This window comes from Theropithecus gelada, chromosome 14 (genome assembly GCF_003255815.1).
Source record: "Theropithecus gelada isolate Dixy chromosome 14, Tgel_1.0, whole genome shotgun sequence".
Classification (NCBI taxonomy): Eukaryota; Metazoa; Chordata; class Mammalia; order Primates; family Cercopithecidae; genus Theropithecus; species Theropithecus gelada.
Window position 1 is genome coordinate 86,369,606 of NC_037682.1, and position 24,024 is coordinate 86,393,629.

The following is a 24,024-nucleotide window of genomic DNA, read 5'->3' on the forward strand; positions in this document are numbered from 1 at the left end:
ATATGATAGAACATTATCTACATAAAGATCTGAGTCTTTCCCAGGTTTGATATCCTAAGTTTCTTCAACCTTTTTTTTTTTTTTTTTTTTTGGAGATGCTCTGTCACCCAGTGCAGTAGTATGATCTCGGTTCACTGCAACCTTTGCCTCCCTGGTTCAAGTATTCTCCTGCCTCAGCTTCCCAAGTAGCTGGGACTACAGCAGGTACATGCTGCCGTGCCCGGATAATTTTTTGTATTTTTAGTAGGGGACAGGGTTTTACCTTGTTGCCCAGGCTAGTTTCGAACTCCTGAGCTCAGGCAATCCACCCGCCTCAGCCTCCCAAAGTGGTAGGATTACAGGCATGAGCCACTGCGCCTGGCCAACCATTTTTTATATTATTTGGTATCTCTTCTGAATGATCATATATAGTTGACAGTCTCTTTGAAATATAATTCCAAAGAGGAATACAGTATTCTTGGCAAGTTATGTCCAATTTAGTACACAGGGAGAATTTCCTTGCTGTGCAAGCTTGTCCAACCCACCTCATTTTGTTGTTTTTGTTCCGTTTTCTTTTGTTTTAGGCTTTTAGCAGCCTGAAGCCATGGTTTTTAGTTTCTGTCGCTAGTGATACGAGGAAAAGAGGGATGAGAAAAGGGCTTTACTGGCCCAACCAGAAAGAGAAACTAAGAACCCATGACTGTATTCTCTCCCTTGGACACCCCTGCAAGACTCATTAAATACTGTTTAAGACATCAATAGATTTGGACAGTTGGGTCTGCCTGCATAACTCTTACTGACCTAAGTCTTTTTCACCTGGGTTGCTGTTAAACTCATATACCTCTCATAGCTCTATCTGTGCAGCTCTCTTTTTGGACATAAATGCGGTTTATACTGCCCTTGATAAACTTCATCTTCTGAGAATTAGTTCAGCTCCCCAGTTCGTCAACAATTAATCCTAGCTATAAGATTATAAACATTATAATATTTAATAAATTAATATTTATAAGCATTTAAAAAGTGAAACAACCTCAAATAACTAATATAAATAATATACATATGAATATATTCTAAACGCTAGGTAGAAAAAAGTATCACCACCTATCTTAATGCATACTTTTTGTAAATATGACTAACATTTTAGGCTGATTTCATAATCTACAATATTAAAAACAGTTAAACAGATCCCCTTGAGGACAATTTTTAGACCATAGGATTATACAGAAATTAATTCCAAGGGCCTAGCCATAATTTCTCTTAAATATAGGTCACATGACTTCTCTATATGGAAAGCAGAGACTGATAGGGCAGCATGGGGGAAGCAAGGAAACAGTAGAGACAGCTCCTCTCTCTTTCGACCACTGTCCATATAGCGACCAACTACTTCACTTTCCTCTTTCCAGGATATCTCCACCAAACAGAAACAACATTTGTCTGAAAGTAAGAAATTATAAAACCTAATTTTTTTGTTGTTTTGTTTTGTCTTTTTTTTTTTTTTTGAGACAGAGTCTCACTTTGTCACCAGGCTGGAGTGCAGTGGCACAATCTTGGCTCACTGCAACCTCCACCTCCTGGGTCCAAGCGATTCTCCTGCCTCAACTTCCTGAGTAGCTGGGACTACAGGCATGCACCACCACGCCCAGCTGATTTTTTTATTTTCAGTTGACAGGGTTTCACCATGTTGGCCAGGCTGGTCTCGATCTCCTGACCTTGTGATCTGCCTGCCTCGGCCTCCCAAAGTGTTGGGATTACAGGTGTGAGCCACCGTGCCTGGCCTATAAAACATAATTTTAAAAGCTTACCCTCTTCAGTAACTCTAATGCATAGCAAACATCTTTTAAAAAATAATTTATCCTGTGATCCTAATTGCCCTTTTAACTTTCCAATGATGGCAACACAAATAAGGGCTACTAATGGTGATTACCTTGGTCTTCCTAATGTTGGAATTTATAAATAATCACTTGCAGTCTATACTCACCATCTATAATAGACATATTTCTAGATGCTGACACAGCAGTCTTTGAGTTCCTGCTACGCGTAGAAGTCTCCAGACCAGTGTCTGCTGTTAGAAAAATAAACAGTCAATATACAAGCCTATCAGCAGCTAAGGTTTATTTCATACAACAAAAAATGAAAGTTAAATAAGTCTATGTCAAATAGTTTGTCTGTAAAAAGCTAGACATATATATAAGAACAAACATCTAGAGTCTGACCAATTTTCAGAGACTATTCTTTTAGGCCACACTTTAGTTTATCTAATTTAATTTATCCAATTAAAATGTAAGGAAATAGGCCAGGCGTGGTAGCTCACGCCTGTAATCCTAGCACTTTGGGAGGCAGAGGCGGGAGGATCACTTGAGGTCAAGAGTTCAAGACTAGCCTGGCCAGCATGGTGAAACCCCATCTCTACCAAAAATACAAAAATTAACCGGGCGTGATGATGGGTCCCTGTAATCCCAGCTACCTGGGAGGCTGAGCCAGGGGAATTGCTTGAACCCGGGAAGCAGAAGTTGCAGTGAGCTGAAATTGCACCACTGCACTCCAGCCTGGGCAACAGAGCAAAGACAAGACTCCATCTCAAAAAAAATTAAAAAACAAAAATAAAAATTTTTAAGGAAAAATTTTGTAAATATGAGAATAGTGAAAATAATCATCAGTAAAAGACGAGGATTTCTCTCCCTGGAGATTTTAAACCAAATTAATATTCATTTCACCAGCTTAAAATTCCTATGGATGCATATTTAATAAAAAGAATTTAAAAAAATCTTTAGAGATGAATTGACATAATGTGTGAGAAAGTCACTGAATGACCAATTTCTACTGGCATGAACTATTTAATGACAATAGTCTCATAGTAAATACAATGATGACAATGTTAATGACTAGTTTTAGAAATCAAATTGGGGGCAGTTTTCCTTCTTTAATCGACTTGATTATAAAGACTACTTGATAAGCATGTGGGTATTTGTATCTTATGACAGTAACAAAAATAATAATTGTATGATCTGGAGTTTTCCTCCTGTTGCCAAAGGCTTTTAGCTAACTATTTTCTTTAACAACTCATATTTGCCTATTACTGTGTACATATGAGAATACATATGACATTAAATGTACCCAAAAGGTACTATGTGACAAACACAGTGAAGCTTTTATAAGGTATGTGCTAAGAACAATTAAAACCCTAAGTGCATGTGGCCATTCAAAATTTATTTAAGTAAAAGACACGCGTCAGAACTGCCTGAAAGACCATCTTTATATATTATAAAAATAGATTTTTTAAAGAACCATGTTTTAGAAATAAAAACTTATAATTCAACTCTGACGAGATCTAATTCTGTATTTTCCACTCAACTGCCAAGTGTGAATGTGCACAGGACTGAACTCAGCGCTCACCTCTTCCTCTTTGAGACCCTCCTCTTGATGCTGAATTCTGCCCTCTTCCGCCTCTTCGACCTCTTCCTCGGCCTCTTCCTTTGTTGGTTGCTGCTGAGATGCTATCATCAGAGTCATTAGCCATCTGTTCTGCTAAATCTATACTCATAAGGTCATCAGCACTAAAGGCAGAAGCAGACTCCTCTGTCTGAGATCTGAGCGCTCTGGCCCTGGTCATAGCCTAAGGGGGAGAAGGAGAAAGCACACAAAGGAGATAATGTATCATCCTAAAAATCATTAATTTAGGCATTGACATGAAGTAATCATACTATAAAAACATAAAGGAGGCTGACAGTGGCTCACGCCTGTAATCTCAGCACTTTGGGAGGCCGAGGCGGGAGGATCACTTGCACCCAAGAGTTCAAGACAAGCCTGGGCAACACGGCAAAACCCTGTCTCTACAAAAAAAAAAAAAAAAAAAAATTAGTCAGCCATGGTGGTGCACACCTGTAGTCCCAGCTACACAGGAGGCTGAGGCAAGAGGATCACTTGAGCCTAGGAGATAGAGGCTGCAGTGAGCTATGATCACACCACTGCACTCCAGTTTGGGTGACAAAGAGAGACCCTGTCACAAAAATAAAAATAAAAATAAAAATAAAAAATACTTATACATATGTAAAGGAGAACATCCCCACCAATCAAATTTAATACTTATTATCCTGTCAGATCAATCTACCATACTACCCATGAGACCCTTTGAAAAGATTTACCAAGAAAAACAAAATTTCACAGAATCAAAATTTTCAGAACTAGAAGGAATACTGGCAATCATCCCTAATTCAATACCATATTTGACAGTAACAGACTGTCATCATTTGAGCTACTTTTTAGAATCGGCTCCTAGGAAATAATAAGAAAAAAACTTACAAAAAATAGCTGTTATCTCTGGGCAGTAAAATTTTAGGGTGCTTTTGTTTTTTGTTCTTGAATATTACATATTTTCTATATTACGCTTTTTCTAAAAAATTAGTTTTATAATCAGAAAAAAAATGAGCAACAATCTCTGACAAATATATGGTAAAGAGAATTAAGGGCTGGGTGCAGTGGTTCACACCTTGTAATCCTAGCACTTTGGGAGGCCTAGGTGAGTGAATTGCTTGAGATTGGGAATTAGGGACCAGACTGGGCAACATGGCGAGACCCTGTCTCTACAAAAAAATACAAAAACAAACAAACAAAAAAATTAGCCAGGTGTGATGGTATGCACCTGTAGTCCCAGCTACTTGAGAGGCTGGGGTGGGAGGATTGCGCAAGCCTGGGGGAAGCAGCGGGGAGGGGAGTTGTTGCAGTGAGCTGAGATTGCACCACTGCACTTCAGCCTAGGTGACAGAGTGAGACCTTGTGTAAAAAAAAAAAAAAAAAAAAAGAAACGAAAGAATTAAGGAGAATATATCAATTGAAAGCCTAAGAAGGAATAAACACCTTAGGACCAAGAACATGCATTCTTAATTTGATAAGACTCTATTTAGAAAAGACAAGTTTGAGACTTAACCAAATATTCTAACTCTAAAATGAATAGAGATTTAAGATAGAATAGGGGGCTGCGGTGGCTTAAGCCTGTAATCCCAGCACTTTGGGAGGCTGAGGTGGGCGGATCATGAGTTCAAGGGATTGAGACCATCCTGGCCAACATGGTGAAACCCCGTCTCTACTATAATTACAAAAATTAGCTGGGCGTGGTGGCGCGTGCCCTATAGTCCCAGCTACTTGGGAGGCTGAGGCAGGAGAATTGCCTGAACCCGGGAGGAAGAGGTTGCAGTGAGCCGAGATGGCACCACTGCACTCCAGCCTCGCAACAGAGCGAGAGGGTCTCCAAAAAATAAAATAAAATATAAATAAAAGCAAATTTGCCTCGATCTTCCCTTAAACCAATCAAAAGGTAATAAGAGAACAAAAACAAAATACAATTTCCATAAAATGAGAAAACAGTTCCAACCCCCAAACACACAAACTCTTCTATAAAGAAGAGTTGGCCGGGCGCGGTGGCTCAAGCCTGTAATCCCAGCACTTTGGGAGGCTGAGACGGGCGGATCACGAGGTCAGGAGATCCAGACCATCCTGGCTAACACGGTGAAACCCCGTCTCTACTAAAAAATACAAAAAACTAGCCGGGCGAGGTGGCGGGCGCCTGTAGTCCCAGTTACTCGGGAGGCTGGGGCAGGAGAATGGCGTAAACCCGGGAGGCGGAGCTTGCAGTGAGCTAAGATCCGGCCACTGCGCTCCAGCCTGGGTGACAGAGCGAGACTCCGTCTCAAAAATAAAATAAAATAAAATAAAAAATAAAGAAGAGTTAATGAATATGACAAATATTTGACCTGGCTAAGGGAGAAAGGTGAGAAGAGTTTCAGATATTGTAGAGCTCTCCAAAATTGATGTATAAATCCCAAGATGACATGACAGCAGTCCCTCATGCTTGGAATGGCAGTTCTGGGTCTAAGAATAGTTGACCAGAACATTTCTAAGCTCTGTGATACCATGAAGTAAGGAGACCCAGGGCTAAATGAGGAGATGTGAACAAGGCGGGCAGCGTAAAGTGGGAGTAAAGTGGAAGTGAAGTGGCAACTTCATGACGAGATGATCTCAGTTGAGGTGAAATCACAGCTAACTCACTACATGCAGGGTTCAATACGGCATTACAAGGCAAAAAGAAAACACTTTAGGAAATACAACAAAAAATATAAGAAACAACAGTGATTTCAATTCATCTTTTCTGTCCCACATAAAATACAGTTAATCCTCATTATTCATTAATTCTATATTTGCAAATTCACTTATTTGCCAAAATTTATCTGTAACCGTAAAAATCAATACTCACGATACTTTTGGCATCATTTGTGGAGATGCACAGAGCAGTAAATATTTTGAATTGCTTGACACACACATTCCCAGCTGAGGTTGAACAATGAGCCACTCTGCCTTCTCGTTTCCACTTGTGTACTTTAAATAAGGTTTCTTTCTGTGACAGTCAGTCATGCATTGCTTAATGATGGATGCCTCATGAGAAATGTGTCATCAGGTGATTTCATCATCGTGCAAACATCATAGTGTGTACTTACACAAAGCTAAATGGTATAGTCTACTACAAACCTAGACTATAGGAGATAGCCTATTGCTCCTTGGCTACAAACCTGTACAACATGTTACTGTACTGAACACTGCAGGCAATTATAACACCATAGCTATGTATTTGTATATCTAAGCATATCTTAAAAGAAAAGATATAGTAAAAATATGGTATCATAATCTCATGGGACCACCACTGGATATGCAGTCTGACATTGACCAAAATGTTGTATGTGGCACATTATTGCATTTTTTGCATTTTCGCACTTTTGCTTTGGTAACGTGGTGTTTAAAATGAGCTCCCCACAACATGTTTAGGGTTCATTCCTACATGCAAAAAGGCTGCAATATGACTTTTGGAGGAAAAACTGTACATTAGATAAACTTCATTCAAGTATAAGTCAAAGTGCTACTGGCTATGAGTTCGATGCTAATGAATCATACGTTAAATACAGTATCTTTAAACAGAAACACATTAAAAAGATCATGTATTGATCAGCTGATGAAAACATTACCAGTGGCTCACAGAAACCTAATTTTGTATTTCCCCTAGAAGCAATGATTCACTATTTGCTAATTCTGTGCTGGAAGTGACTTTATACAACAAAACTACCACAAATAACAGGAACCAGCTGTATGTTTTTTAGAAAGTAGACTTAAGAGAAAAAAGATGACCTAAATCACATAATTAATAAGATAGATTTAATTGATAAATGTTGAATTCTATACACTGAAAATTAATAATGTACTTCAAGACCCCATGAAACTTTTTAGCTAATATATAACAGGGTGCAAAGAAAAATCTCAATACATTTTTGAGAGGAGAAATAAATTTATCACACTGTCTAATCATCCTGCAATAAAAAATTAATAATAATAAAGTAAAAACCTGCCTCCTGAAAACAAACCAGTCAAAACTATAAAACAAAATGAAAGTTGTGGAACATCTAGAAAATCATAACAAGAATATTGCACATCACAACATATGAGAGAGCTAAAGCAATGCTTATAAGAAAGCTATAGCCTGCTAAGTAAGAATCAATGTAAATAAGTTAATTCTGTATTCAAAAAGGAGAAACAATGTAAGGCCTATCCAAGTATTAGAATGAAGATAAAACCATATATTAATAGATTTTAAACAAAAACACATTAGAATGAATAAATATAAGCACTGGTCCTTTGGGACAAAACAATAATATTAATAAAAATCACAAACTTTTAAAGAAAAGAAGAAAACACAAATACACATCATTAGAAATAAGAGGGGACGGGCATAGAGGCTCACATCTCTAATCCTAGCCCTACAGGTGTAGAGCCTCACATCTCTAATCCCCATACTTTGGGAGGCCAAGTCAGGAAGATCACTTGAGCCCTGGAGTTAGAGACCAGCCTGGGCAACATAATGAGACTCTGTCTATAGAAAAAAAAAAACTTAAAAATTAGTTGGGAGTGGTAGCACACTACAGAGCGAGATCCTGTCTCGAAAAAAAAAAAAAAAGAAATAAGAATGGGAGGGAAGACCAAGACTTATGAGAGAATAGTCAATTCTAAACAATCTGGAAAATGAATAACTTAATCTGATCCAAGGAGGGGAAAAAACAGGTTCAACAAACCAATTATCAAAGACAATTTTGAGAAAATTATTAAAAGAAAAATACTCCCAAAAAAGGACCACAATCAGAAAGTTTCATAGGTAAATTCTACCAAACTTTCAAAAAACAGATAAGCCCACTGCTATTTCAAATAGTGCCAGAGCATACAGAAAGGCAGCTTCCAAACTGTTTTCACAACAATGCCAGCATGACACAGTACTGACCAAGAACTGCATACACAAAAAGAAAATTACAGAATCTTATTTATGATTATGAAAGCAAACAGAGACTCCAGAAGCATATGGAAAGACCAATATATCCATTAAAAGGGGATTTAAAAAGTGATACCAGGATGTGTCAATAATAAGCTACGCACATAATAATATAATTCACTATATTAATATAACAAGGAAAGAAAAAACCCATAAAATCGGAACCATGTAATTCACCAACCATTCCTGATTTAAACAAATAAGCTGAGGAATAAGTGGATACTTTCTTTATGTATCGAAAACCCTAAATATGCTATATTATGATGTGTATGTATCCAGAGAGAGAAACAGAGGGCACACACACACAAATGTGTTCAAGTGAGTGCTCTTACAAATTAATTAGAGAAAGACCAATACTTGGCCGGGCGCGGTTGCTCACGTCTGTAATCCCAGCATTTTGGGAGGCCGAGGCAGGTGGATCACCTAAGGTAAGGAGTTTGAGACCAGCCTGACCAACATGGTGAAACCCTGACTCTACTAAAAATACAAAAATTAGCTGGTCATGGTGGTACACGCTAGCTACTTGGGAGGCTGAGGCACGAGAATCACCTGAACCCAGGAGGCGGAGGTTGCAGTGAGCTGAGATCACGCCACTGCACTCCAGCCTGGGTGACAGAGTGAGACTTTGCCTCAAAAAAAAGAAAGACCAATACCCACTCAAAAGAGAAAATGCGGCCAAATAAAATGACCATGTGTTTCATATAAATACAAATGATTTACAAACATAAACATTACTCAGACTCATTAGTTAACAAAAGTAGTTATGAATTAAAAACAACAGTAGGAAATAATTTCTTACCCTTTAGACTTGTAGAGATCAAAAGATACAGTAATACATCATGATGGTAAAGATGTGAGAAAACAAGCACTCCCAAATACTACTGGTGAGAATATAAACTAGTTAAGATGTCTTTGGACTAACGTGGCAGTATCTAGCAAAATTTAAAATAAATATGCCCTATTACGATTACTTCTTGGAATCAATTACTAACCATTATTTCTAAATTTTGTATTTTCCCTTTGTCTAAATACTGTATCTTCATTTTTATCATCTCAAATATTATATTCAAATTGTATTTTAACTCTACCTTTCCTATGAAAAACAGAGTTTACTATAATCTTTGGATTATATTACTTCTAAGAGCTTAATTCATGAGTGCAGGTCTAGAGCCAATGGCAAAAATGTTTCCATATACATCTTGTGAGATTTGAAAATATACTATCCTACTGTTACACTTTTTTTTATTGTGGCAAAATATACATAACATAAACTTACTTTTTTTTTTTTTTTTACCATTTTTAGGTATAGTACAGTGACATTATGTACATTCACATGGTTATGCAATCATACCCCCATCCATCTACAGAACTCTCATCATCCCAAACTGAAACTCCATACCTATTCAACAGTAACTTCGCATTCCTCCCTCTCCCCAGTAACCACTATTCTACCATCTGTTTCTATGAATTTGACTACTCTAGGTAGTCATATAAGTAGAGTCATATAATATTTGCCCTTTTGCATCTGACTTTTTTCACTCATGTTTTCAGTTTCATCCATATTGTAGCATGTATCAGAATGTCATTCCTTTTTAAGGCTGAATAATACTCCATTGCATGCACATACCACATTTTGTTTATCCATCTATCTGTTCATGATCAACTGGGTTGTTTCTAGTTTTTGGCTATTGTGAATCATGATGCTATGAACACTGGTGTACAAATAAGTTCCTGCTTTCAATTCTTTTGGTTATATACCTAGAAGTGAAATTGCTATATTACATGATAATTCTATGTTTAATTACTTTAGGAACTGCCATCCTGTTTACCTCAGTAGCTGCCCCATTTTTCATCCCCACCACCAATGTATATGGTTCCAATTTCTCCACATTCTTGCCGGAACTTGTTATTTTATGGTGTTTTAATAATGGCCATCCTAATGGGTGTGAAGTGGTATCTCATTGTGGTTTTGATTTGCATTTCTCTAATGTCTGGTGATCTTCACTGATTTTTCATGTGCTATAATTTGTAAAGCTTCTTTGGAGAAATGTCTATTCAAGTCCTTTGCCCGTTTTAAAAATTGGGTTTTTTTGTTATTGTTACTGTTGAGTTTTAGAAGTTTTAAAAATATATTCTGGTTATTAATCCCTTATCAAATGTATGATTTACAAATATTTTCTCCCACTCTGTGGGTCACTTTTTCACTGTTGATAGTGCCTGGTATTGTATTTTGAAAGAAGGTATCAACCCACCTCAAATTCAGGTAGAACATAAAAAATCAGAGGCCAGGTAAACTAAGGACTATGGACAAGACCAAGAACAGTTTTTATATTTTTAAAGGGCCATTAATAAAAAAACAGACAAACAAACAAACAAAAAACCACAAGAATATGTGATAGAGATCATACATGGCCTGCAAAGCCTACTGGTTGTTTGCTCTTTTATTCAAATACAAATTTATCATTAAAAAAAAAGATTTGAGAGTTTTTCCATGTGAACAAAAGATTTTTTTTTTTTTTTTTTGAGACAGGGTCTCGTTCTGTCACCCAGGATGGAGTGCAGTGGCATCATCTTGGCTCACTGCAACCTCTGCCTCCTGGGCTCAAGTGATCCTCCCAGTTAAGTCTCCTGAGTAGCTGGGACTACAGGTGGGAGACACCATGCCTGGCTAATTTTGTATTTTTTGTAGAGATGGGGTTTTGCCATGTTGCTCAGGTTGGTCTCAAACTCTTGAGCTCAAGAGATCCACCTGCCTCAGCCTCCCAAAGTGCTGAAATTACAGTTGAGTCACAATGCCCAGCCTAAAAGACTTTAAAGCATAATGTTTTTTCTCCAAATAGGAGAGCTAATAGTCTTGTTTGTCAGTGTAAGTAATTTAAGCATGGTGCTAGGATTCATATTCTAAGCCAAATGACTCTGCAAAGCTGTGAATTACAGCTTGGCAGAGTGTCAGACTCCATTACCTAAGTTCTAAATAGTATGCTGAAAATGAAAAAAATATATAATATCCTATGGTATGCTGAAAAATTACCTAGGAAGCCCCGATTATATTTTAGTCTTAAAATAAAGCTGAATGTCTGAACTCATACGTTATTTCTTCTGTAAAACTCCCATTTGAAATTTGCCACAGCCTCTCCTACCTTCCTTGTATAAGACGTTCACTCTTACTCTTTTAAAAGCTTAATGAAAAATTGAGGTTTGTGGCTTCAAACATGAAGAACTCATTCAAACGTAATGAAATATTTCTGTACCCTGTTAAATTGAAAGGGTTAATCAAATTTAAGCTGGATATTTAAGAACCAGGAATCATTTCTTCCTAGCATTATTCTTGCGATTTGGCAAACTATTTCTATTTTAAGTGCACCTTTGAATACAAACATAATAAACATGTTAAGGCATTTCTAATCTACAGCTTCTTTTCCTTAGCTTCCAAAAAACAACCTGTAAAAGATACAGTGGTTGCAACTATGCATATTTCAACAGTGATTCTGATGTGTTGCATGACAGTTTTAGAAGTTTTTCATTTTCAGAAAATCATCCATTTGCAATGCACCAAATTAATATTATAATAATCTAAAATTCTGATAGGACATAGGATGATAGAAAAGTCTACACTTGGAGTCAGAAATATGTTCAAATTCTAGCCCCACTCTATGACCTTCAGTCTGGTCTGAATCCTCATTTATAAAATAGGCACCTAGGAAAAGTAATTCAATAAATATCTTCTTTACACAAATGCCTCTTATCTACTAAAATGAGAAAATCTTGTGGATACAGACCATAGCTTTTTTATATGTACAGTCCTAATATAAAGCAGAATATCTAACTCATAACAGGGACTATACAAAATGTTTGCTGAAAGAAAGCAATCAAGACAAAACTAACAGTACATCATTTATAAGATAACTTTTAAATACTAGACAGCAATCATAAAACACGACGGGCAATCAGAAAATAAGAAAATACATTTCAATCATAAATTCAACAAGTACCAGGTAGAGGCCCCAAATTTAAGTTAATGGTTGCTAACTTGTAGTTTCAAACCTGCAATGAGACTGAGAAGACAACGATGATGGTGCTTAAGCTAATTTTAATATTTTAGAATAGATAATATAAATTGTCTATTTACCCATGCTTGCTTAGTCATGGTTAACATTGCTAACCAAAACACTTTAAGTTTCTTTTTTGCCCAAAATAATATCAGCTCAGTAAGATAAGATTTTATCTATAAGATTCTGCTAACGAATAGGTATTATTTTGAGTAATAGGGGCTTTTGTTGTATATATCCGCACACACACACAATTGAATAGATTTTATTCATTTTTATTAATTTATTTTAGAGACAGGGTGTCACTCTGTTGCCCAGGCTAGAGTGCGGTGGTGCAATCATAGCTCACTGCAGCCTTGAACTCCTGGGCTCATGCAATCCCCTCTAACCTTAGCCTCTTGAGTAGCCAGGACTACAGGTATGAGCCACTGCACTTGCTAAACAGGTTTTAGACAAGAGCAGAAGGGAAAAAAAGAGCAGAATATTTGTAGGCTGAACTGAAATCAATCAAAGGCAGCCATCCTAAGCCAACTCCAGCTCACTACTATCCACCAGACCTATGGACTGACTATTCTAATTAGACCTACTGGTTATTCTAGTTTAAGAAAGTGACATACAAACACAGGAATTTACAGCAGAATAATTACCTCACGGACTTCATCATCTTCTTCATTAGTATTTTTTTGTCTGCTTTCTCTGAAACGACGTACCTAGATCATAACAGAGTAAATCACAAACATGTTGCCTATTCCAGTTATGTAAATATAAAACAAGGGGCTACAATTAAGAAATGCTTTATGTTATAAAACTTGCAAATTTAACAACCTGTCTCAAAAGAGTAAATAAATCATATTTTTCCAATTATTAACATTAAAATTGCACAATGTACTCTTAAAAAAAAAAAACTCATATTGACCAGAAGCAAAATTATATTACCTGCTGCCAAAATGTTTCACATCACTGAAAAAGTCTTTCTGACTGTAGAGAAAAAATTCTAATACCCCATGGGTGTTACACTTCAGTAAACTAGTTAAAAACAAAAATATCTCCTTGACAAGGCTTGAAATATTTATTACATTGCAAATCACTCTCATGCACCTGGCTGCAAGACATCCAGGAGGCTCTGCGAAATGGGATCTGAAGTGGGTGGCCCCTGAAGATCCATTTTTATCAACAGTCAACTCGTGTAGGTTTGCTGAGCATGGTCCTGGTATCAAGAAGGAGACTACAGGTTTCTTTTTTAATGGTTCCTGCTCACAAGGCTCTTATTATACAGCTATGTTTACATTCTTTAAGCCTATTTATTTAATAATCTACTCGGCACATATTTACTGAGCACCTTCAATGTGCCACATACTACCACAGAAACTGAGAACACAATTACTAACAAAACAGACAAAAACCTGCTCTCATGGAATCTATAATCAACTGATTATATGGGAGAGGGAACAGCAAATAAGACTCCAATGTAAGAGACTGGAGCAACGAGAGGAATCAACAAGACACCGAAAATATGCAGCCAGGGAGGCAGGAAGATAACAAGAGTCTGGTATCCTGAAATCCAATAAAAAACAAGTTTCAACAGAAGGTCAAGTGAGATGTAAGATAGAAAACTGACAGTGGATTTAGCAATGGCAGTCACTGGTGATCCTGACAAGTGCAGCTTCACTAGAATGATGGGATCAAGAGCCTGAGTGGATAGATTTAACAGAAAACGGAGAGAGAAGAATGAGGCAGCAAATACAGAAGCCTCTTTGAAGCGATTCCGCTCTAGAAGAGGAACAGAGAGCAGTAACTAAAGGAAAATGGGATTGAGAGTTTTGTTTCTTAAGCTGAAAGAAATAACAGCATGTTCGTTATGATTCAGTAAAGGAAAAATACAAGAATAACAATATTTTAAAAGATGACACAGCATGTAGCAGTGCCTACGTAATATGTAGCATACCAAAGGTGCTAAGCCATTCATAGAAGAGAAATGAGAGTCAGAGTGGAAACACTGAACAGGCGCTATGTGTCCGATAGTATTCTAAGGATTTTACATGGATTAATTCTTTTAATCCTTACAACAACCTTGAAGAAGGGCCTATTACCATCACCATTTTATCCTCAGATGAGGATACTGAGGGATAGGTGGGTTTAGATAACTCAATGATGGGTACACAGCTAATAAGGGTTTTGGTGTCTGGTCCAGAGTCACCATGACTCACACACACTCTCTCTCTCTCTCCCACACACACATACACACACACACACACACACACACACACACACTCCACACAGACTTTGCTGCTCAGGAGTCATGATGTCACTCCAGGTGGGGATGGTCATGTTTTATATCTGGTATGTACCTGAGAAATCTATTTATGCTATAAATTAGCAAACCCAACACACTCAGAGTCATAGAGTGAATGGTTTTAGAGTGTGAACTGCCTGTCCTACCTCTGGAAGTACTTGGTATTAAATAATATTAGTAACACATTGACACCATAAGGCTTTAAGAGAACCATGTTAACAAAAAGCACTAAAACAAGGGAATGAGTTGTTTTTTTTAAAATAATGTTGTTTTGTTCTTCTGCTTAGGGAGAATCTGGGAAATACAGAAAGTGATCCCCTGTAATAAAACTACCTTGACATAACTGTTGATAATATATCTGGGATATTTTCTTTATTTACATGAACATACACGATTACATATAAAATAAAAATAATTGAGATTATACTATGCAGTTCATCTTTGAAATTCTTTTCCCAATTAACATTAGATTAGAAATATCTTCTCATGTTCTTCCAAAATGTCATTTTTAAGGGCTGTATAAAATTTTATATGGTATATGCACCAACATTTATTGTACCAAAACATTTCCAATTATTCCCCACTATGAACAACACTGAGATGAATCACTCCATACACAAATCTCTATCTCACTATTTTCGTAGGGAAATTTCCCAGGCTGAGTTAAAGGGTAAATCTTAAGCCTCTTAATATACACTGCCAAACTGCTTTTCAGCAAAGCTATTCAAAAGTAATACTACTACCAGCAGTGTGCTAGATACTATTTTTCTCAAATTGCTGCCAACTTGACAAACAAAAGATGTATTTCAGTTTCTTTGATTATCCTAGGCTAAACACCATTTTCATATGCTTATTAGCCATTTACATTTCTTTTATGAACCACCTACTCATGTCCTTTGTTAATTATTCTATCAAAATGTTTAATTATTTGTAAGATTTCTAAGAGCTCATTAATATTATATTAAGAATATTAACCTTTTTTTGCCCACATACAAATATTTTCGTGTCAATATCTTTTAATTTTTTTTTGACAATATGATATGCAAACATTTAAAATTTCTATGTAGTCAAGTCTAGACAGCTTTTCTTGTAATTCTTCCACTGCTTCTTGTTTAGCAGAAATTTTCTAGACGAAATTCAAGATCTCTATCAAAACTTACTAAAAAAATTAAAATGAACAAAAGTTAGCATCCTATAAGGTTCATTTTAAAGCCCTTTCAGGATCTTCAAGAGAAGATACTACCCATGGGGAACAAAACACTTACTTAGTACCAACCATATGCAAGACTCTGTTCTAGGCATTTTCTACATTTTCTAATTTAATCTTCATTTTATCAATTCAATTTTATAAATGAGAAAAACTAAACAAATCAGAGAGGTTAAATAGTGATTTACCAGAAAAAAATCTCAGAGCTACTCTTAAAGAGAGACTATTTAAATACACCTAGACACTCAAATTGGCTACTTACCTCCTCATCGATTTTGTCCTCTAGGGCATCAATATGACGTTCTTTAAGAAATCGCTGTGTTTTTTCCAACTGGTATTTCACTAGTTCCTCAATGGCATCTTTCTCCTCCTTGTCCACAAATTCTTGTACTGCTTCACCCATCCCTCTTTCTGTTAGTAGTGAGAGCTGCACATTCTATAAGACACAAATCACTGGATGCAGAAATAGTATTTATTCTTTACAAAATAATTATAGATGAGCAAGGAAAATTACCAGGTATGTTACCAGAGAAAAACTATAATGAACAGTTGTAGTTAAGCCTACTAATATCAGGAATCAGAAAAAGCAAAGTCAAAACCAGAAAAGGGAGAGGAGTACAGGACAGGTGAAATGTAGAGGCCTGATGGCTAGGATATGGAGTTCAAAAATGGCAACTATGATTAATAGAGATGAAATTAACCAGTGTGGTAGGCAAAATAAGAGCCCCCTAAAGATGTACACGTCTTAAACTCTGGGACCTGTGAATACATGGCACAGGGGAATAAAGGTTGCTAATCAGCTGTCTGTAAAATAGGGAGACTATCAGAGACTATACAGGTGGGCCCAGTGTAATCATAAGGGTCCTGAAAAGCAGAAGAGGGAGGCAGATGGGAGCTGGAAGGAAAAATAACTCTGGGGAAATGGTTAGAGAGATACAACACAGCAGGATTTGAAGATAAAAGAGGATCAAGAGCCAAGGAACATAGTGGGCACCTCTAGAAGCTGGAAAAGGTAAGGATATGGATTCTCTCTTAGAGCCTCCAAAAAGGAAGACCGCCATGCCAAAACTTGATTTCAGTCCTGTGTAAGATTTCTGACCTACACGACTGTAAGATAATAAATTTGTGTTGTTTTAAATCACTAAGTTTGTGGAAATTTGTTTCAGCACCAATAGGAAACTAATACAACTGGAGGATCTTAGAGTGGCATATACTCATGACAGTAAGTTTCAGTGGCTTCACCATCATGTGGCTGTCTTTGTTTGTAGAATAATTCTGAAATTACATCCAAATGTGAGAAAACTAAATCTGGATTGAGATCTTAGCAATAGAGATATAATTAACATTAATTAAACACTAATTTTCTTTGATGTGCAGCAACTGCAAATGAATGTAAATGTCACCCTGAGTTTCACTTAAGAATGTCCCTGATTTAAGTTAAAATTATTCATTTAGTTTAATAATTGCAACAGAGATACAAAGAAAGAGAATAACATCATCAATAATAACAGCTATATTAATAACAGTATTAATAACTAACATTAACCACTAATTATCCCTGCTGTGCGGTAACTGCAATTGAATGTAATTAATTGTCACCCTACTTCATAGAAACATTCTGAGGATTCATTTTGTTTAAACTATCAACTAAACATATCCTAAATTAAAATCTGTTACTATAGGGTAGCCATTATTCAAAATGTGAACTGTAAGAAATTACCTTCTCTGCAGTTTGAAAATACTGTTTTACAAGATCTTCTACCCTTAAAGTTGTTCCTTCTGAAGGTTTTGTGATAAGCTTCCCAAAGTTTATCTCTTCTCCTAGAAAAAAAGAAGTATATCAAAAAACAGCTTCTATCATAATGTTAAAGTGCCCATACTCATTGCAGTTGTCAGTGGAGAAGATAAGGCCAAACTTTATCAACTGCCAGCTTGCTCAACATGGTAAGTTTTGAGGCAAAACAAGCCATTTTTGTTAATAGCCACAGTCTTTTCTCCACAGTCAGTATTTCTTGTCCATACCTCCAAGATAGGTGTCTTGTAGCTGTTCTCACTGGGTGAAGCACAGACTTCTGGAGGTCCTCAAGACCCATTCAGGAAGTAATAACGTCAAAAATACTTTCATAATAATCCTAAGATGTTATTTGCCTTTTTGCCACCTGCCATCATTGCTACACTGATGATGCAAAAAGCAATCGTGGGTACTGCTGGTGCCTTGGTCAAGGTAGTAGCATAAAACTCTACTATGAACAGTAGACACAACCATGTACTCATAGCTCAATACACAACACCACTTTCACTTAAGAATGTCTCTGATTTAACAGCTAAAATTATTAATTTAATTAAATCTCAGCCCTTGAGCACATATCTTTTTAACATCCTGTGAGACAAAGGGGAAGTATGTTTAATGCACTTCTGCTGCATTACTAAGCAAGATGATTGTCTCAAAAACAGTAGGCACAGACTAGAAAGAGCACTCGGTAGGAAGTTAGGAAGCACAGAGTCCAGTATTTGCTCTGTCAATAACCCTTGTCAGGTAAATGCATGTTAAATGTCTACATGTAAAAACATAGGATCCCTGCCCATAAGAAAAATGACTATAATACAAGGTGGTAAGTGCTCTTGAGAATATAACACATAGAGAAAAAGCAATTAATTCTTTTCAAAGAAGGCAGAAAATCATGTATAGGTATCAAATGCAGCTGTCATTTGAATCAACACATCCTTCTAATCTATGTACAGTTTATTTGTTTTGGTTATTATTAGGATTGTTTCCTATGCCTATAAATCTGCTTATCCTTTCTATCATGTTATAAACAAAGAAACAACAACAGACCTCTTAAAAAAAAAAGTTTTCAGAGAAAGTCTTCCATTTCTTTTTTGATATCCACAGGTTGAAAAATTATGACTATCTAGCCCTTTCCTAGCCAAGGGAAGCGGTGACAGACGGTACCTGGAAAATCGGGACACTTCCACCCTAATACTGTACTTTTCCAACTGTCTTAGCAAATGGCACACCAGGAAATTATATATCCTGCGCCTGGCTCTGCTGCTCCCACACCCGCTGAGCCTTGCTCACTGCTAGTACAGTGGGCTCGGGGAGGAGTGTCCACCATTGCTGAGGCTTGAGCAGGTAAACAAAGCAGCCTGGAAGCTCGAACTGGGTGAAGCCCACCGCAGCTCAAGGAGGCCTGCCTGCCTCTGTAGACTCCACCTCTAGGGGCAGGGCATAGCTTAATAAAAGACAGCAGAAACTTCTGCGGACTTGAAAGTCCCTGTCTGACAGCTCTGAAGAGAGCAGTGGTTCACCCAGCATGGAGTCTGAGCTCTGAGAATGGACAGACTGCCTCCTCAAGTGGGTTCCTGACCCCCGTGTTGCCTAATGTGAGACACCTGCCAGTAGGAGCCCATTGACACGTCATACATCTGGGTGCCCCTCTGAGATGAAGTTTCCAGAGGAAGGATCAGGCAGCAACATTTGCTGTTCTGGAGTATTCACTGTTCTGCAGCCTCTGCTGGTGATACCCAGGCAAACAGGGTCTGGAGTGAACCTCCAACAAACTCCACAGACCTGCGGCTGACTGTTAGAAGAAAAACTAACAAACAGAAATGAATAGTATCAACATCAACAAAAAGGACATCCACACCAAAAGCCATCTGTAGGTCACCATCATCAAAGACCAAAGGTACACAAAACCACAAAGATGGGGAGAAACCAGAGTGCCTCTTCTCCTCCAAAGGATCACAGCTCTTTGCCAGCAACGGAACAAAGCAAGACGGAGAATGATTTTGACGAGTTGACAGAAGTAGGCTTCAGAAGGTCGGTAATAATAAACTTCTCCGAGCTAAAGGAGGATGTTCGAACCCATCGCAAGGAAGCTAAAAACCTTGAAAAAAAATTAGATGAATGGTTAACTAGAATAAACAGCGTAGAGAAAAATTTAAATGACCTGATGGAGCTGAAAACCATGGCACGAGAACTATGTGACACATGTGCAAGCTTCAGTAGCCGATTCGATCAAGTGGAAGAAAGGGTATCAGTGATATATATGCACCGATACAGGAGCACCTAGATTCATAAGGCAAGTCCTTAGAGAGCTACAAAGAGACTTAGACTCCCACACAATAATAATGGGAGACTTTAACACCCCACTGTCAACATTAGACACATCAACGAGACAGAAGGATAACAAGGATATCCTGGATGTGAACTCAGCTCTGCACCAAGCGGACCTAATAGACATCTACGGAACTCTCCACCACAAATCAACAGAATATACATTCTTCTCAGCACCACATCACACTTATTCCAAAATTGATCACATAGTTGGAAATAAAGCACTCCTCAGCAAACGTAAAAGAAGAGAAATCACAACAAACTGTCTCTGAGACCACAGTGCAATTCAACTAGAACTCAGGATTAAGAAACTCACTCAAAACCGCTCAACTACATGGAAACTGAACAACCTGCTCCTGAATGACTACTGGGTACATAACGAAATGAAGGCAGAAATAAAGATATCCTTTGAAACGAATGAGAAGAAACACACAACATATCAGAATCTCTGGGACACATTTAAAGCAGTCTGTAGAGGGAAATTTATAGCACTAAATGCCCACAAGAGAAGGCAGGAAAGATCTAAAATCAACAACCTAACATCACAATTAAAAGAACTAGAGAAGCAAGAGCAAACACATTCAAAAGTCAGCAGAAGGCAAGAAATAACTGAGATCTGAGCAGAACTGAAGGAGATAAAAACACAAAAAACCCTTCAAAAAAATCAATGAATCCAGGAGCTGGTTTTTTAAAAAGATCAACAAACTTGATAGACCATTAGCAAGACTAATAAAGAAGAAAAGAGAGAAGAATCAAATAGACGCAATAAAAAATGATAAAGGGGTATCACCACCGATTACACAGAAATAGAAACTACCATCAGAGAATACTATAAACACCTGTACGTAAATAAACTAGAAAATCTAGAAGAAATGGATAAATTCCTGGACACATACACCCTCCCAAAACTAAACCAGGAAGAAGTTGAATCTCCGAATAGACCAATAATAGGCTCTGAAATTGAGGCAATAATTAATCACCTACCAACCAAAAAAGGTCCAGGACCACATGGATTCACAGCTGAAGGCTACCACAGGTACAAAGAGGAGCTGGTACCATTCCTTCTGAAACTATTCCAATCAACAGAAAAAGAGGGAATCCTCCCTACCTCATTTTATGAGGCCAGCATCATCCTGATACCAAAGCTTGGCAGAGACACAACAAAAAAAGGGAATTTCAGACCAATATCCCTGGTGAACATTGATGCAAAAATCCTCAGTAAAATACTGGCAAACAAAATGCAGCAGCACATCAAAAAACTTATCCACCAAGATCAACTTGGCTTCATGCCTGGGATGCAAGGCTGGTTCAACATACGCAAATCAATAAACGTAATCCATCATATAAACAGAACCAAAGACAAAAACCACATGATTATCTCAATATACACAGAAAAGGCCTTTGACAAAATTCAACAGCCCTTCATGCTAAAAACTCTCAATAAACTAGGTATTGATGGGATGTATCTCAAAATAATAAGAGCTATTTATGGCAAACCTACAGCCAATATCATACTAAATGGACAAAAACTGGAAGCATTCCCTTTGAAAACTGGCACAAGACAGGGATGCCCTCTCTCACCAATCCTATTCAACATAGTGTTGGAAGTTTTGGCCAGGACAATCAGGCAGGAGAAAGAAACAAAGGGTATTCAATTAGAAAGAGAGGAAGTCAAATTGTCCCTGTTTGCAGATGACATGATTGTATATTTAGAAAATCCCATCATCTCAGCTCAAAATCTCCTTAAGCCGATAAGCAACTTTAGCAAAGTCTCAGGATACAAAATACCTGTGCAGACCAGGCGCAGTGGCTCACGCCTGTAATCCCAGCACTTTGGGAGGCTGAGGTGGGCAGATTACAAAGTCAGGAGATCGAGACCATCCTAGATAACACGGTGAAACCCCGTCTCTACTAAAAACACAAAAAATTAGCCGGGCGTGGTGGTGGGTGCCTGTAGTCCCAGCTACTAGGTAGGCTGAGGCAGGAGAATGGCGTGAACCCGGGAGGAGGAACTTGCAGTGAGCCAAGCCCCCACCACTGTACTCTAGCCTGGGCGACAGAGCGAGACTCTGTCTCAAAAAAAATAAATAAATAAAAATAAAAACAAAATCAATGTGCAAAAATTACAGCATTCCTACACCAATAACAGACAAACAGAGAGTCAAATCATAAATGAACTCCCATTCACAATTGCTACAAAAAGAATAAAATACCTAGGAATACAACTTACAAGGGATGTGAAGGACCTCTTCAAGGGGAACTACAAACCACTGCTCAACGAAATAAAAGAGGACGCAAACAAATGGAAGAACATTCCATGCTCATGGATAGGAAGAATCAATATCGTGAAAATGGCCATACTGCCAAAGCTAATTTATACATTCAGTGCCATCCCCATCAAGCTACCAATGACTTTCTTCACAGAACTGGAAAAAACTACTTTAAAGTTCATATGGAACCAAAAAAGAGCCTGCATTGCCAAGACAATCCTAAGCAAAAAGAACAAAGCTGGAGGCATCATGCTACTTGACTTAAAACTACACTACAAGGTACAGTAACCAAATCAGCATGGTACTGGTACCAAAACAGAGACACAGACCAATGGAACAGAACAGAGCCCTCAGAAATAACAACACAAATCTACAACCATCTGATCTTTGACAAACCTGACAAAAACAAGTAATGAGGAAAGGATTCCCTATTTAATCAATGGTGCTGGGAAAACTGGCTAGATATATGTAGAAAGCTGAAACTGCATCCCTTCCTTACACCTTATACAAAAATTAATTCAAGATGGATTAAAGACTTAAATGTTAGACCTCAAACCATAAAAACCCTAGAAGAAAACCTAGGCAATACCATTCAGGACATAGGCATGAGCAAGGACTTCATGACTAAAACACCAAAAGCAATGGCAACAAAAGCCAAAATTGACAGATGGGATCTAATTAAACTAAAGAGCTTCTGCACAGCAAAAGAAACTACTATCAGAGTGAACAGGAAACCTACAGAATGGGAGAAAATTTTTGTAATCTACCCATCTGACAAAGGGCTAATATCCAGAATCTACAAAAAACTTAAACAAATTTACAAGAAAAAATTTTTAAAACCCCATCAAAAAGTGGGTGAAGGATATGAACAGACACTTCTCAAAAGAAGACATTTATGCAGCCAACAGACACAAGAAAAAATGCTTATCATCACTGGCCATCAGAGAAATATAAATCAATACCAAAATGAGATACCATCTCACACCAGTGAGAACGGTGATCATTAAAAAGTGAGGAAACAGCAGGTGCTGGAGAGGATGTGGAGAAATAGGAACACTTTTACACTGTTGGCGGGACTGTAAACTAGTTCAACCATCATGGAAGACAGTGTGGCGATTCCCCAAGGATCTAGAACTAGAAATACCATTTGACCCAGCCATCCCATTACTGGGTATATACCCAAAGGATTATAAATCATGCTACTATAAAGACACATGCACATGTATGTTTACTGCAGCACTATTCACAATAGCAAAGACTAGGAACCAACCCAAATGTCCATCAGTGATAGACTGGATTAAGAAAATGTGGCACACATACACCATGCAATACTATGCAGCCATAAAAAGGGATGAGTTCATGTCCTTTGTAGGGACATGGATGAAGCTGGAAACCATCATTCTGAGCAAACTATTGCAAGGACAGAAAATCAAACACTGCATGTTCTCACTCATAGGTGGGAATTGAACAATGAGAACACTTGGACACAGGGTGGGGAACATCACACACCGGGGCCTGTCGTGAGGTTGGGGAAGTGGGGAGGGATAGCATTCAGAGAAATACCTAATGTAAATGACGAGTTAATGGGTGCAGCACACCAACATGGCACATGTATACATATGTAACAAACCTGCACATTGTGCACATGCACCCTAGAACTTAAAAGTATAATAATAAAAAAAAGATTGCTATCTAATTTTCAGAAGACATGAGAATTATTCCAACAGTCAATTTAAGACATTACAATCAT

General features: G+C 37.6%; 1 protein-coding gene across 4 annotated transcripts in view; it reads right to left on the reverse strand.

The window, feature by feature from the left end:
* Nucleotides 1-24,024, reverse strand: part of MRE11 (MRE11 homolog, double strand break repair nuclease) — a 78,490-nt gene that overhangs the window by 24,014 nt on the left and 30,452 nt on the right. For 2 of the 4 annotated variants that reach the window (XM_025357422.1, XM_025357423.1), the window contains exons 12-16: nt 17,608-17,708; nt 16,150-16,323; nt 13,035-13,097; nt 3,373-3,592; nt 1,958-2,041 (exon numbers count right to left, since the gene is read on the reverse strand). In XM_025357422.1, coding sequence (XP_025213207.1) covers nt 1,958-2,041; nt 3,373-3,592; nt 13,035-13,097; nt 16,150-16,323; nt 17,608-17,708 — 642 coding nt within the window. The remainder of the gene's footprint in view (nt 1-1,957; nt 2,042-3,372; nt 3,593-13,034; nt 13,098-16,149; nt 16,324-17,607; nt 17,709-24,024) is intronic. The other 2 variants (XM_025357424.1, XM_025357425.1) reach the window with 2 other exon arrangements.